Source organism: Heterocephalus glaber, unplaced genomic scaffold, assembly GCF_053883595.1.
Source record: "Heterocephalus glaber isolate CG9 unplaced genomic scaffold, H.glaber_assembly_v1.0 deba00000122, whole genome shotgun sequence".
NCBI classification, from domain to species: Eukaryota; Metazoa; Chordata; class Mammalia; order Rodentia; family Bathyergidae; genus Heterocephalus; species Heterocephalus glaber.
The window spans coordinates 82,980,131-82,996,229 of NW_028258138.1; the positions used below are offsets into that span (position 1 = coordinate 82,980,131).

At 45.8% G+C, this 16,099-nt stretch overlaps 1 protein-coding gene across 4 annotated transcripts in view; it reads right to left on the bottom strand.

Moving 5' to 3' along the window:
* Positions 1 to 16,099, bottom strand: part of Scg3 (secretogranin III) — a 28,714-nt gene that overhangs the window by 5,867 nt on the left and 6,748 nt on the right. For 2 of the 4 annotated variants that reach the window (XM_004835404.4, XM_004835406.4), the window contains 6 exons: positions 15,237 to 15,379; positions 14,435 to 14,584; positions 12,211 to 12,388; positions 7,645 to 7,761; positions 6,586 to 6,669; positions 4,879 to 5,016 (listed from right to left, as the gene is read on the bottom strand). In XM_004835404.4, coding sequence (XP_004835461.1) covers positions 4,879 to 5,016; positions 6,586 to 6,669; positions 7,645 to 7,761; positions 12,211 to 12,388; positions 14,435 to 14,584; positions 15,237 to 15,379 — 810 coding nt within the window. Of the gene's footprint in view, positions 1 to 4,878; positions 5,017 to 5,624; positions 5,979 to 6,585; positions 6,670 to 7,644; positions 7,762 to 12,210; positions 12,389 to 14,434; positions 14,585 to 15,236; positions 15,380 to 16,099 lie in introns of those variants that run through there. The other 2 variants (XM_087180598.1, XM_021261146.2) reach the window with 2 other exon arrangements.

The window sequence follows — 16,099 nt, forward strand, 5'->3', positions numbered from 1 at the left end:
AGCAGCTTGGTGTCATGACTTGGGGCGTTTCTGTCAGAATTGCAGACTGGACTGGATGCATGGACGGACTCCTCTGGTGTTGCTTAGCAAATAAGAACCTCCACGAGTGAGTCGACTTCTTCATTAAACAGGTGAGGTTTCTGCTTCTGTAAAAACCTGGGAACTCGGGGTGTCTAGGTGACAGTGATCCTCATGAGGACGTCTTTTCATCTCAACTCCACCATCTGGTCAGAAACCTGCCAACCTGCGGCGGGTCTGTGGGTGTCTCAGGGCTTATCTCACCCCTTGGACTGCCTTAAAAAAGATTTCAGTGACTCATATGCTGGAAGTGCGTAAGTAAATGTCCAGCTGGCGAAAGAGCCAGGCTTAGATAATGGAATAAAGACTGAAAGTACTTTTACTTGGTCTCCAGGGAGAAACTTACTTGCAAAATTAGGCAAATTTAAAATCTGACTGGAATTGGAATAAATGTGGTTTGATGGGCATACTGCTAAATTTAGAAATAGTTACTGAATCATTCAAATACCTGTTAGAAGTCAACATTTAAAACTTTCCTTAGTGTGAGTCTATAGAAAACAAGATTTCAAATAGCAGCTCAGCCCTCCTGCCACTCCACAAGGCCTGGAGGGAGCCTGATCTGCATGGCCCTGGCTCACTGGTCAGCAGGGTGTGCACACGTATGTGCCCATACCACACATGCAGCCAGGCCGCGCACACACGCCAGGGCCACACCTGTCCCCATACAGTGACAACTTTCCTGGGCTTACTTCCGGGCTCGCTCGAGTCCCCTGGCAGGAATTGGCTTTAGCCCTGCTTCTGTGCACAGGGCCAGGGTGGGCCGCCAGACATGCGTCCATCTATCACTGGGCAGACCCTGCAACCGAGCAGCCTGCCTTCACCCACATGATGTGTGGACTTTTTGGGTTAGCGACAGCAGGTGTTTCTCGCTGGGTTTTATAACAAGGATGTACACCAGCCCTTGAGAAAACCAAATAAGCAACTGTGAGCGCAAAGATATACGCCCTAGGATGTCCTTCCTTGGAGGATGGATTACAGTTTCCCCAGGAATGTTGGTCCCTGGCTTGAGCTCCATTGGTGTTTGCTAAAATGTATTAGAACCAGTTGTCCTTGCCCTAGACCAGTGACAGCAAACCTTTTAGAGCTTTCAATGATAACAGACAGCCGGCTGTGGCACTTGTGCTATAGGTTGACCACCACTGTCCTAGACGAATGTGGTCAGGGGTATTATAAACAAACTGGATTTCTAAATAAAAGGATGGGGGCTAATTTTAACCCCAAATCTCTACCTTCTTCCTAATGTTGGGTATGGTGGTGCATGCCTGTAATCCCAGCACTCTGGGGGGCTAAGGCAGGAGGATCACAAGTCCAAGTCTAGCTTGGGCAACTTAGCAACTTAGTAAGACTCTCTCAAAATAAAAAAATTAAAAGGGTTGTGGATGTAGCTCATGTGAAGGCCCTGGGTTCAATCCCCAGGACCACCACATAATAATAGTAAACAAAGAGTAACACTCATGGATAGAGTTTCATCCTCCTTGCTCTCCATCACCGTTATATGGAGGCCCCAATGACTGGAAATCCATTGTGCGTCTCCACACATTTTGCTACAGTCTGGATCCTGTATGTGGCCTTTATTGTTGGTCTCCAGGGTAGCCCTACTGGGGACGGAGGGAACTTTCCGAGGCAGGCTTGGTGAAGGTCTCTTGGTCACTGGGTTCTGCCCTTGGAGGGACCGTGGGACACCAGCTCCGCCCCATGCTTCCTGCGTGGACTCCACCACCATGCGCTGCCTCAGCACAGAGCAAAGGGCGACTGTTCAGGGACTGGACCCTCCAGAGTCGTGAGCAGGACAGACCTGTGTTCCTCACAGGCTTGTTATCTCGGGTATGTTGTCCTGTGACAGGAAGCTGGCTAACGTCACTCACAGCCCAAACAGGCAATCGTGGACCACAGAGGACCACCAACTTCAGTTTTTCTTTACATAATGTTTTGTCAGGGAAGAAAGGAAGAAGAAAGGAAGGAGGAAGGCAGGAAGAAGAAAGAGAAAGGAAGGAAGAGGTGAAGCGATCTGCCAGCACCACTCAGAGGGGTTTGTGCCGCCACACAAGGTGCTGTCTGCAAAGGTGAGCACTACTGCAGCAGGTCAGAGGATCTGGCTTGTGGCCTGCTGGTTCTAGTGAAAGACAATCATTACAACGTGTGATCGAAATATGCGGCGACTGTTTAAAATTTATTACAGCCAAGACATATTGCCATCAATCTCCTCAAAATCCTTTAGCAATCAGATACGTTCTTTCAGAGGGTGAGGGAGGCATTTGAGGGGATTAGTGGTAATGAGTCTTTTACTGTAGATATATATATATATTTTTTTTTGGTACCAGGGATCGAACTCAGGACCTTGCCCTTTCCAGGCAGGAGGCGGAACCACTGAGCTAAATCCCCAGCCCTGTAATGGTATTTTTTATTTAACAATGACAGCCCAAAGGGAAGGAGGCTGTGTGCCTTCAGGAAGGAGGACTCTACTCCCAGAAGGGGCCCAGTCCGGGAGGTCGGAAGGCAGAGCAGTGGCTGCCAGGGGCTGGGAGGGACGGGAAGTTGCTTAGTGGGACAGAGTTTCGGTTTTGCAAGATGAGAAATCTGGAGATGAGCGTGATGACGATGGTCACACAATCATGCAGACATACGCAGTGTCACTGAGCCATGCACCCAAAAATAGTTAGGATGGTAAATTTTACCTGCATCATACCACAGTTTAAAAAGGATAGCCGGACATGACAGCAAGGCCCTGTCATCCCAGAACTCAGGTGGCTGAGGCAGGAGGATCTCTGTGAGTTCCACCGTCCCCCACTCATCCAGAGCGGAGCCCCAGGGTCCCGACAGGGGCAGGCGGGCAGCACTGCTCCCTCCTTGCCCACGACGCACCATGTTAACCTCCGGAGCCAGAGGCCAATCAAACCTTGCTGCACATGGGCCCTCCCAGCCCTCAGGAGCCGACAGTCCACTGTGCCAGTGGAGAAGACAGTTGTGACACTGGATGAAAGCCATGCTAGGAAAAGAAGGCTGCAGTAATGCAAGACTTCAGGAGACAGGACAAAGCATCACGATCCTGAGACAGCAAGAAGAGACCTCTCTTGGCCTCGTTTGCAAAGGTCCAATAGCTGAAACAGCAGCCCGGGCCACATTTCTCAGTGTTTCCTAAAGAAGAGACCAGAACTCTCTGAAGGGGAATTACTTTCCATGCCAGTTTCATTTCTGTGGTTGTCAGGAAGCAAAGATAGCATGCTAAGAGGACAGAAGACACATGGGCTGCCTCGCTCAAGTGGTGCCAAGCTGAGCACAAACTCGCTGTCATGGTCGCGGTCATCACCGTCGAGTGAAACCACTCACACGAATGGAAAACTTTCCTGTGAGATGTTAATAAAGTGAGTGGCAACATAAAGGGGAGACAGATTGTTCTTGTATTGCTATTGCTGAATTACAAGGTATTACACACACGGCCATTTGTATCTTTTTCTACTTCCTGCATAGATACTGTTAAGCAAGGGTCTGCATCAAGTGTGAATAAGAACCTGTTCCTGCCCGAGTGAGCAGGAGTTGGTGGGCACCTGTAAGGGACCAAGCGGCCCCCGCAAATTGAGAGCTGCAGCATGAACACAAGTCCACACATTCGTGGCCACCGATGGTCACACATCATGGCCAAAGAAGAGAGCCCCGTGGTGCCTGCAGGTGACAAAACAGCTGGGTGCCAACCCACCTCGATCGAGGCGGGGGGGTGCGGCCCATTCGCTTGGCTCCCAGGGAATAAGAGCTCTGTGAACCCACTAACAAGGCATGGATGGCACCTACGTAGGTTCCAGTTATACCAAAGAGGTCACTCTCGTGACAGGACAATACAGTAGGAGCAAGCTGTTTCTTCACTGACCTCTCGTAGACACCAAGTCTCAGAAAAAGAGTATCTATTGTAGACAGACATAGGGATGTGAATTTTCTATAATATAACTACATAACTTTGTAATGAAGGGGCCTGTAGCCAGGCGTGGCAGTGCACGTCCACAGTCTCAGCACTCTAGAAGGCTGGAGGCAGGAGGACTGCAAGTCTGAGCTGAGCCTAGGCAATTTAGTGACTTTGCAAGGTCTTGTCTCAAAATACACACAAAAATGACTTGGAATGTAGTTCTTTATGAAGGCCCTGGGTTAATCCCCAGTACACACACACACACACACACACACACACACACACACACACACGCAAACTTTAAAGCCAGATTCACATTCTGACCTGAAAAAGATTAACAACTTAGAACTTATGGCCTCACTAAGTCTTTTTCTTTGAGTGTCTGGAAACTTGTAAACTCCTAGGAGGATGTAAATGATATATAGGTATTGAAATGATTTAAGAAAATATATGTATTGGATTTATAATTTTTATCAAGTCCTTCAAGGTATTTTTCTTGTTGCAATCACTAGCTAAATAATTAAGGAAATCTGCTTTGTTTCAATGTACAGTTAGGACCCTGGGGAGCAAACAGCATTAGCTGTGGAAGGCACTTTACATGAGAACCCTTACTCGGTCGCACAGATGACAGCTGGAGACTAGCAGGTGCAGCAGTTGTCTTCAATATTCTTCCCCCTGCATCAGAGCCACAGGTCTGGCTGCTGAAGGCCGCCGGATGCCGGGACCCATGTGGCACCCGGGTGAGCACAGGCCGGGGCAAGACATCAGGCGGCCAGTGGCACTGAGACACCACGGGCTAAGTCTCCTCCAAGTGGATCAGGGGCTTGCTTTTTGGATCGCTGCAGTTTGTGCGGGAAAGCTTTGGCTTCCCCAGTGCCATCGCCAACCCAGAGAACCCGCTGTACCTTTCGGGGTGTCTGTCTTCCCTCCGGGCCCAGAGCTGCTATCTTTCGTGGAGTCCTTCAGGGTGCCGTGTCCCTTCTCCATCTTGGCCGTCTCCTCCTTGGTGCTGTCTGTCTCCTCGTGACTCTTCTCGGAGGGTGCTGCAATCAGAAGGTGCTTGCTTTTATGATGCTGTCCTGTCCGTTCCTTCTTTCTTAATGTAGACGTCACCTTTGTTGCAAAGGTGCAGGCTGGGGTCTGATCATTTTTTTCAGCTGAAAGGGATCTTAGTGATTCTCTGATACAACTCTACCCTCACCTCCCAGAGAAGGGAACAGAGTCCCAGAGGAGGAGGAGATAACCATAAGTCACCTCAGAGTTTACATAAAGCTAGGCTAAATCCCAGCCCAGGAGTTCAAGACCACCTTGGGCAACATAGCAAGACCTCATCTTTCAAAAATAAACTAACTCGACATTTCATACTCCATTGCACCAGCCACCCAAGTGTGAAGAAGAGACTTGGGCTCTCGCTATGAAAAAAGGAAAATCCTGGTGTGCATCTTGGTTAGAAATAAAAATATTTGCTTCTGGGAATCTCATACTGAAATTAAAACATCACAACTCCTAAAATAGGTAACCCCTTAAAACAAAGGTTATGCATGCCTGGAACCAATACAATAGGAACCTTAAACAGCATAACAAGACACCTTTTAAAATAAAAAGTATTTTATTATATAATAAAATATTATAAATAAAATATTACATAATAAAATAAAAAGTATTTTATTATATAATAGAACAAATAACAAAGAAAGAAATCAGTTTTTGTCTTGTGTGACACCTCCACTAGTCATGGTGGTGTATAATATAGATTATATATGTGTTATGGATATATATAACTTTTTCATAGTTGTGGTACAATTTTGTTCCTTGCTTTTGTTATTACAGAAGGGATGAAATCATTATTTTAAAGCACTCTAAAACATTATCAAGGGTATGTACATAATTTTCAGCAGAACAATTTGCAATCTATTCTCTATCACTCCGCCATTCCTTGAAAGGAAGAACCCACAGTTGAGTGGTGCTGAGCAGGGTTGTGACTGGAGATGCAGAACTAAAGAAACTAAGAGAAGGAGGTGCATCATATTATACAGTGGCACCGACCACCCCAGAGGGGAGAGAGATAGGGAGTGAGGGAAATGGACAGAGGACTAGGGAAGGGATGCTGGTTCTGTGATACAGCTTTTTCCATTCCATGATGGTTAATCTTGACAGTCAACTCAATCAGTTTCAGGGAAGCCTACAAGATGGGATTAATAATGCACACTTCTGGGTGTGTCTGGGTGGCTCATGGGGGCACAGCCTTGGGGACCATATCTAGGTCCTGGCCCCTTTCTCTCTGGTACCTTTCCCTTTTTCCCTGTTGCCAGATGCCATGTGTTGAGCAGCTTCCTTCACTATGCCCTTCTGCCATGGAGCAGCCAACCATGGACTGAACCCTCTGAAACTGCGAGCCAAAGTAAATCTCTCCTGATTGAGGTTGTGGGTGTCAGATTTCTATTCCAAGACAAACTACACAGTAAGGTTATATCCACTTAATCTCACAGTTTAGTCTGAAATATTAAAATTCTGATATCTTTAATTCCTTATTAATGTTTATTGACAGTTATTATTTACAACTCAAAGGATTATTATTCTAAAAGCTGCAAAAATAGTTAAGTAAGTCTTACCTGGGAAAAGCTTGCTTTTATTGTCAGTAGCATTTTTTTCTAGTTTGTTCTTTGTCTGAAGAGCAATTGTTTCATCCAAGTTTTCTGGAGGAATAAAGGGAAGGAATATCATTTCCTAAGAGACATTATCAAACTTTGTACTAAAAAATGTTTAAATCTCATCAGAAATACCACACTAGCAATTCCAAAATATTAATGCTGCTAGCAGTGAGCTCTGGCCTGGATTTAATTTCTAGGAATCCTGGACTCTGGGATGGACAGACACATAATCCAAGGTCATCAGGTTAACTGCAGAAGTCCTTTCTACCTCTCCCTCGCCACTGCTAGGACACTTCCGGCGTTGACACCTAGTGCACACCTGTGCTTTGACCTGTGCAGCACCTGTGATCAGGGCACTCAGCCCTCTGTCACGCTCAACATCAGCTCCAGGGTGGCTGAGTGGTCCTGGGCTGACCAATCAGGATGGTCCCTGATTCTGGGCTATAGTGATTGGTTCAGGAAGGAGCACATGACTCAATCCAGGCCAATGAGAGGCAGGCTAGGGCTTTTGGGAAGAGATGCTTTTACAGTTGTTGGTCCAGCTTAGGTCCCTGGGTCTTTTACAACCTTGCTAGAGATAACAGAGTCCCTCATTTGATGGATGCAGAAAGTGAGGCCCCAAGACTCAATGCCTCCCACACAACAGTGCGGGGACCAGGAGCTAAGACCCCGCAGTCCAATCAGGACTCTTAGTCCCAACCTTCCAAATACAATGGAAAAAAATTGAGTTAAATTTTAATCAGATTGCCATTGTGGGAGTTATTAGAAAATGCTAATAATATTAAATACAATGAACAAGAAATGGTTACGCTCAAGTTAGAGCTGGAAAGATAGAGAGTTGAAGACTTCTGGCTAATTTCATTTGGATTCATCATCACGCTGGGTAATACTGGTTACCCAGGTGATCTGGGCTGTTTGGGCATAAATTATCAAATGAGTGAGGAAATTATTGCCAAATCCCTAATTTACACTGAACAACGAAAACCATCCCAGTAAGAACAGAGCAGCTAGGATTCTCACCAAGGTAGGCAACACCTTCCTCGGGAGAGATTGTGCCGTACTTGACCATCATCTTCACAAAGTCAATCAGAGTTTTCATGATGGTAATCAGTGTTTCCTTCTCTTTTGCCTCTTTTTCTACAGAAAAGGACAAAATAATTTAAAGAAAATCAGTGGAGAATAGCTTCATCTTTTGTACCAATTTATGAAATACAGCATCTTGCTGGGGATTTAGCTCAGTGGTTCTGCTGCTTGCCTCGCAAGTGCAAGGACCCGAGTTTGATCCCTGGTACAAAAAAATAATAATAATGCAAATGAAATACAGCATCTTATTAAACTATTTCTCCTTACCTTTATAGCTGAAACCACTTATATTTAATTTACAAAAAAAGAAAATCTACAACTGAACTGGAAATTCAGGCCATGTACAGCTATACCAGACTTTTAAAGAAATGGGCAGTTACTACTGTCCACTAAGATTTAATTTAATCTAAAGAATATATATGTAAAGGTACAACTTTCAACCTGAGATCACATACACCAAAAGGAGGGAAGAAGGTTGGCGCCTAACAACTTTTCTCAGGTGGGAAGTCTTTGAGGACAAGAACATCTGTATTCATTAATTGAGCTTAATTTCCATCCTCAAAAACAAGAACACATATACAAGGATGATCAAAATATGTGGTGAACATTTAAAATTTTTAAATGTATTACAGTAAAAGACACATTGCCATTAATTCCCCTCACAATATTCCCCCTGCTTCAGGAACATTCATCCCATGGTTCTTCCCACTTTGTGAAGCAGTTCCGGAAGTCCTCTTTTGTGAGTGTGTTTATGAGGAGCAATCAGAAATACAGTGAGTGCTGTTGCTAAGTGCCATCCAATGGAAAGACAGGCTCATAAAAACACGCCGGTGCGTTCACATCCACCTTATTCACTGGATCTGGCACCGTACGACTTTTGGCTTTTCCCCAAGTCAAAGTGACCATGAAAGGTATAAACATTTTGAATCAATTCAGGACACTGAGGCAGCCATGACAGCGTAACTAGACACTCAGGAAAGAGGACTCCAGAGCTGCTGCAGAAAGTGGTAAGAACGATGGGATGAGTGTGTTTGGAACGAGGGGAAGGATTTTGAGGGGAGTTAATGACAATGTGTCTTTTACTGTGGTAAATTTTTAAAGAATGCAAACATTCATAGTATTTATCAATCACACCTATTTATTTAAAACCAAGTTTGATTTTTTAACAGTAGTACATATTGCTTTTTAACCTTTATTTCCTTTAAAGAATATATGCAAATGGTAAAAATATTCCAGTGACCCAGAAGTAAATAAAAGTCACTCCCTTCCTCTCCAACTCTTCCCAGGTAACAGGCTCTTAGGGACTTTCTATATCTGACACTCTGTTCTGCATCTCTATGGAGCGAGATGCCTAATGGAGCCCTAGTAGCTCAGTAACTGCCTCACTTCTGGAACTAGAAAAACATCTGGTTCTATTCTTGAAGAGAAGAAAAAAAATTCAGCTGCTGAAAAGGAGCCTATTTTTCCCACTCTTTTAGCTGCCATGGAAGTTGTCTCCAAATTCTCCTCCCCTGCCCCATTTTCCCCACAGATGTGCTTGTTATCCAGCAGCCACTGGTCTACATTTACTGACCGATGAGGATTAGAATCTTTCTTCTTCCACCAGCCTGGACAGTGGAAGGAAGGCGCCAGACATGGGCCTGCCTTTCAGACTGAAACCATCGCTGGGCCTGGCTGTGCAGGGAGGGAGAGAGCAAGATGATTCCCATACCACACAACGTCCTCTAGCCAGTGCTTTGTATACTTTTTCAAATTTGTCTTTAAATGATTGACAGGTAAAACTGTATATATTTACCTTGATGCCTTGGAGAGCATAGGAACCCTGCCTGGTTAAATCTACTCATTAACCTGTGCACCCCCTGCACAGAGATGGTCCTGGAGGTGAGAATACTGACTCCCCACCATCCCAGAAGCCTTGAGAACGAGCTGGGGGTGAGGGCAGGGAAGTGTTGCTCAAAGGGTATGAGGTGACCACCAGGCTTTCTCAGGAGCAAACATGATATTTTGGGTTTCTCCCTGCTTTTTATTTCTCAGGTGGCTCAGATTGAGGGTAAGAAAGACAAAATTAATAGACCTCAACTTAAGAATTTAAATTTAAAAAAAGAACTTCAATTAAAATTCTAGAAATATAAAGGCAATAAAGAATCAGATGAGGGAAACAAAGAAAAAAAGAACATTCTATACAGGGGCCGGGGATTTAGTTCAGTGGTTTCGCCGCCTGCTGTGCAAGCACAAGGACCCGAGTTCGATCCCTGATACCAAAAAAAAAAAAAAAACTTCATTGATTGAGAACATTCCATACAGTGAGATCTGTAAAACACATACAAGCCACAGTCTGGAAGAGGAATGGGAGAAGAGGCGGGGAGACACCTGGGAAGGAACCGCGCGGTCACCTGGCCTTCACAGTTAGGACACGCGTGTGCACTGTCTGTCTGCCAGGTGCCATGCCTGGCACTGCCCTGGAGACACGTGACTCGCCAGGACATCAGCGCTCCTGAGCCAGGCATCTGCCCGCAGGTGGGGCCAGGTAGTTCAGAGGGGACCCTCAAGACAGACCAGCCCGGCAGACGGGGCAGAGGCCCAGCACATCAGGCCAGTGTGTGGAGACTAAGGATGCCGGGTATTCTCCCACGCTATCCTCAGCTCACACAGAGGTCACTTCTTGGGGGAAATAGATTCTAGTTACAGTCCTGATGCAGAGGTTCAATCTGGGGTTTGCATCTTTGTGTTTTTGTTTTTGAGGCAGGGTCTTGCTGTGTAGTTCAGGCTGGCCTTGAATTCACTATGCAGCCCAGGCTGGCCTCGAACTCGTGGCAATCCTCCTGCCTCAGCCTCTCGTGTGCTAGAATTACAGGTGTGTGCCACTATGCCCCACCTGCATCTTTGAAAGAGAGAGGAGAAGCCAGGAAGCCCATGCAAGAGCCTCTGTCTGAACAGCAGCAGAAGTATCAGCCATTGTTATCCTTTTTGCAGATTAACCAAAAATAAACAGAGACCAAAGTCCTCTGGTGAACTCAGTGCATGTATGACAGCAGAGATCCAGACACATTAAGGAATTTGTTTAAAACAAAAACAAATAATTTCCCAAATGTGTTTTAGGCTCCTGGCTTCCTTTTATCCAATGTCTGTTTTAACTCATTTGAAGGCTGAAGCTGGAATTGTCTCTAGGATGAACCAGATTCCAACACTGTTCCCATGAAGAGCAGAAGAGGAAGACTGTTTAAAAGATGTACTGACAAATGGCAAGATCCCTGCTCCCCCAGTGCAGATGAACCTAGAAAAGCTGATGCTTGAGAAAATAAGCCAGACACCGAAAGACACCCTCCACGGTCTCACTGAGAGTCAGCCCTTCCATCTGTGGGTTCCATATGCAGGGATTCAAATAATGGAGGATTGGGCCAGGGATTTAGCTCAGTGGTTCTGCCACCTGCCTTGCAAGTGCAAGGACCTGAGTTCGGTCCCTGGTACCAAAAAAAAATAAAATAAAATAAAAATAATGAGGGTTTGAAAATATTCAAGGAAAAAAAAATACATCTTTACTGAACATGATGTTTTCTTGTCTATTCCCCAAACAACATAACAACCATTTTGGTAACATTTACAGTGTTGGGTTTATAAGGAACCTAGAGATGATTTCAAGCACATAGGCCGATGTGTGTGGGTCATGCAAGAATACTACAGTTTCCTATCAAGAACTCGAGTGCATGTGGATGTGGGTGTCTGAGGAAGAGGTGGGCCCAGTCCTCTGTGGACACTGAAAGCCAACTATACGCAGAATCTGAGAGTCAAACTCACAGAAGCAGGGAGGAGGGAAGTTGCCTAGGCTGGGGAGGAGGAGGACAGGAGATGTTGGTCAAAGGTTAAAGTTTCGACTATACATGAGGAAAACATGTGGGGACAGATGGCGTGGTGGCTGTCCTTAGCAGAACTGGACCGTGTGCTTGTCATCTGTTGGAAGGTAGATCTTAAGTGTTCTCACAACAACAGATGAGGAAAAGGAGGAGGAGGTACCTATGCATGGGGATGGGCATGCCAATTAGCCTGATTATCATGACATTTCACAATGAATATCCATAGATTAAAATATAAATGTAGTTACAATTTTTGTCCACGATACCCCAATAAAGCTAAACAAAAAGGGGCTGCAGTGGGTGCTGAGGCTCACTAGATCAGGGCAGAACACTGGCTCATCACCTATCTGCATGACATCCTTCCTATCCCTATATGCCACAGATGCTCACTGTTTGCTGAACAAATAAATGGACCCTCTGTGAGCAAGATTACACCGTCCAGCAACTCCACCTCTCCTGATGACCCTTCCCTAAATATTCCCATGACCAGGATACCTATTTTGAAAAACAGCTGTGAATTATTTTCCCCACAGGCTGCAGTGTGTGGCATTAGTGATTGTATCTGGAAACTAAAAACAGGAAAAAACCCCAGCCAACACACTTCCTAGCATTTCAATTTCTGTTCCACATGGTAGGAAAACACAGAGGTTACCTGAATCAATGCTTTTCAGCAGTGCATAGAAATGTGGGAAGTACTGGAGCTCCTCGAAGTTCTCCTCGCTGTAGGTTTTGGTTCTCCTTTCCAAGCCATTCGCCAACGTCAACGTGTTGGATATGGTTTCATCACTTTCTCTATTCGTAAAACCATTTTGCGTTGTTGCCTTCAGAGTCTTCAGTAAGGGAGAAAAAAAATCAATAGAAAGTAAGCGTTTGGTTAGAACTCATAAAACACCAGCTCAATTCCTTTCTCTACGGTGCCCTTTAATGCGAGGGCAGGAATCCTCCTCCTTCGCAAGCCCCCTCAGGCTCCAGCCCTCTCCTGGCCAATGCGAACCTGCAGAAAAGCCACCGGGACCCACAGAAAGGTGCTCTGCCTAGAAGTCCCCGAAGACCCCGGCTCCACTCAGGGGGAGAAGGCAAGTGACATTGGTGTTCCTGGTCTGCCAAGTCACCTCTGTGTCCTTGAGCGTCTCTCCTCACCAACTGCCTCTCGAGGAGGACAGCAAAGGTTCGCACCTCTGCCAAGGGTGACTGGGGAGCTTGTACCTTTCCCTCCATCTATTCCACCAGTGGCTTCATTGGTCCTACTTCCCAATTCCATAGCAAATCTCTCTCTCAATCTCTCTCTCTCCCCACCCCACTCTACTCCCTGCAGCCTTCATCTCTCTCTTTCTACCCAGAACCTCACCGCTCTCAAATCTCTTCTCGACACTCATTTTCCACATGGTAGCCAGTTACATTTTTTAACAGTCTACCCCAAAATAGCTTGGCTTAAAATCTGCTGTGGCTGAGATGTGGTTTTTCTGCCAAAACGCTTGCTGACAGGGGCTGTACAGGTGCTGGGGAAGTGGTAATGTCTCTCCTTCGAGGCAGGTGAATGCTCAGGGCGCTGGATCAGCTCATGTGGGAATGGGCCAGCAGCTGCCGAAGCAAGTGGTCATCCAGTGAGCCCGACAGCCCTCACTGTCTCACACACACGCCTGATTGCCCCTCCACATTTCCACTGTGCATGGGGAACAGCACGAAGCTCATGGGGTTTTCCAGCCTCCAGAACTGCAAGCTAAATAAACTTCTTTTCTTTATAAATTATGACAAAATCCTCTGATGTTTCCCATGGCTCTCCCTGGCCTTGTCCCCTCCGCTGTCTTCCTGTCAGCAGTGCTGTCCAGTGCACTGGTTGGTACCTAGGCTGCCTGCTCCACCTGCTGCCTCTCATGCTCACACGTTAGCTCCAAGCTCATCTCCAGCCCTCAGCACCAGGCACCTGCTTGGGGCAGCAGATTCCTCTCTACGAAGCCTGAGAATGCTGTCATGGCAGAAACGAGTGCCGTTTGAGGACTTCACAGCTCTCCCCCAGACCAGCACCTTGGTGAGGGCGGGCAGGCATCTTTGGAGATGAGCACACGTTTTCAGTGCCTAGTACACAGGCGGTACTCAATAGACAGGCAATGCAAACAAGATCATGAAAATAGCTGCCTCGGTTTCAGCTCAGAGCCATAAGCTTGAGTCATGAGTTCTTTGATAAATCTACAAAGTGTGGCTTTTTTTAGACAGAGTAGCTTGTTAAAGGCTTTTTAGAAAGATGGCAGTGGGGATTGAAAGTAGAGAGAGTTTTTAGGCTATCTGGTGAAAAAACCAGACCCGATTTCTATTTTGCAGCCTCCCTAAAACAGAACCCCAAGTCCATTTGCTCTGTGTATTTGAGATCAGCTGTTGGAGGAGGGAGGACCAGGGCAAGGAAAACCAGAGAGTCAAGGAGTTGGATATCTCCAGGGCCAGCTTCAGTAGGATCTTAAAGAGAATCACGGAGCGGGCAAAGATCTCATAGCTTGGTCAGTGCTGAGGAGGACACGGACAGCACTGACTGCACATGGAAACTGAATTCCAAAACAGCTTCGATGTGTTTGGTTCCAGTCCACTAAGACTGTACACAGCTGTTATTATGTGACATGGTTATTTCGCATACAGTGTTTTTACAGTGTGGCATAATAGGTAACCTTTACTATATAACAGACTCTGCTACGTAACCTCTACATTATTTTCACAGTGGAGTACACATATCTTTCACTTTATTGTTGTTTTACAAATACATATTTCAAGTGCACTAAAATGCCGCATGCTCCAAACCTTCTCTGGCATCAAGTAAAGGACTAATTATAAACAAATACACATTTACACAAGCCATGACACACACACACACACACACACACACATACCACTTTCCCTGGTGTTTTGCCGGCCTGGTTCTCAGTCCTGCTTGTGGATTTATTGAGCTCCTCTTCATAATTGTTGGCTTCCTTTGAAATTAATTTTTGTAAAGCTTCCGCTACTTCATCTTCCAGCGTGTGTGCCTGGCTTTCTGTGATCTGTTATAATGGGGCAAAACATATATAACTGCTCATGCTTGTGATTAAAAAAACTAGACTAAGCTCTGTAGTGAACATACACATATAGAAGAGGAATCTTCGGACTCTTTCTGGACAATCCCACGCCTGTGCCACATGCTGGCTTGGGGCTGCCAACCTGCCTGTGGATACTCAGGGAACTCTTACTTTGAGAGACAGCTTGAGAGTTTCTCCTCCATGGCCCCAGGTCAGGCCAGCTTAGGACTCTGCAGAGTTAACATCTTCCTACACCTGTCAGGCTGGGTCAGGGTGGGTGGCCAGGCTGCGGCCAGGTGACGTTAGATCCTGAGTTCCTTACACACATCACCTGCCACTGCTCCTGTTACTCCCTTTATTGCCACATGTCTTCGATCTTTGCCGATGACAGGCCAACTGTCCTTCCGAGATCCCTCACACATCTCTTCCTGGGAAGCCTCTCCTTGCCCCAGCTGGGCTCTCTGGTCTGTGGGATGCCTGGGGGTGGGCTTGTGTGCTCATCTAGTTTTCCTGGTAAACTATAAACCCCTCAAGGGCAGCCTGCCCTGCCTAGAGCAAAGTAAATGGGTTACGAACATCCGGGTGCTTGAGTTAAGGTCAAGTGGCCTGGCTCCCTACTCTCATGCATACGACTTACTAGGCCAAGATTCAGCAGTTTAGAAACAATCTTGTCGAACACTCCTCTGTCATTCTCCTCATAAATCCTGGTAGCGATTTTATGGACAATGTCGTCAGCAGTTAAAGGAGTCCCATCCAGTTGATGAAGACCGTCTGGGTCATCTAGGCAGACCAACCACAGTGTTACACCACAGTGATAGAGGCCTGTTTTGCACAGGGTATTATACTTACAATCTGTGCCTTGCTTTCCCACACTCAGGTATGTTTGAGATATGTTTAGGGTGATCCTCAGTCCACATAAATCCTTGGTTTAAAATAAAATTGGGCTTCAAGCAAAGAACCTAGATGACAATGGAAATTCTGGAAGCTTATGTGGCTGTAAGAGCTAAAGACAGCACAAAATACCTCTCCATTTATTATTATCACTAATAATGCAAACAGTACTTTTTATGTACATAATATGCTGTATTCATACAGTACACCATATTATTCAAATACAACATTATATTATTCGATTTATTATATTACACAATTTGACATTCTACTTCTGCACTGGGGTAGGTGGGTAATATCTCTTCCTGTCTTCCCTCTGCAGACAAGTCCCTGGGTAAGGGGTGGGGGAATCAGCCTCACACGCAGAACCACAGTGTGAACAGAAGATTTTTACGACCTACTTGGAATAAATATTTACTTCTAATTGAACACAGGTCAGAGTATCTTCATGTAAGGCAGCTTAACATGACAAGTCCCACTCTTTTTTTTTTTTTTTTTTGGTACCAGGGATCGAACTCAGGACCTTGCGCTTGTGAGGCAGATGATGGCACCACTGAGCTAGATCCCTGACAAGTCCCATTCTTAAGAGAATGGGGAATTGATTCTATG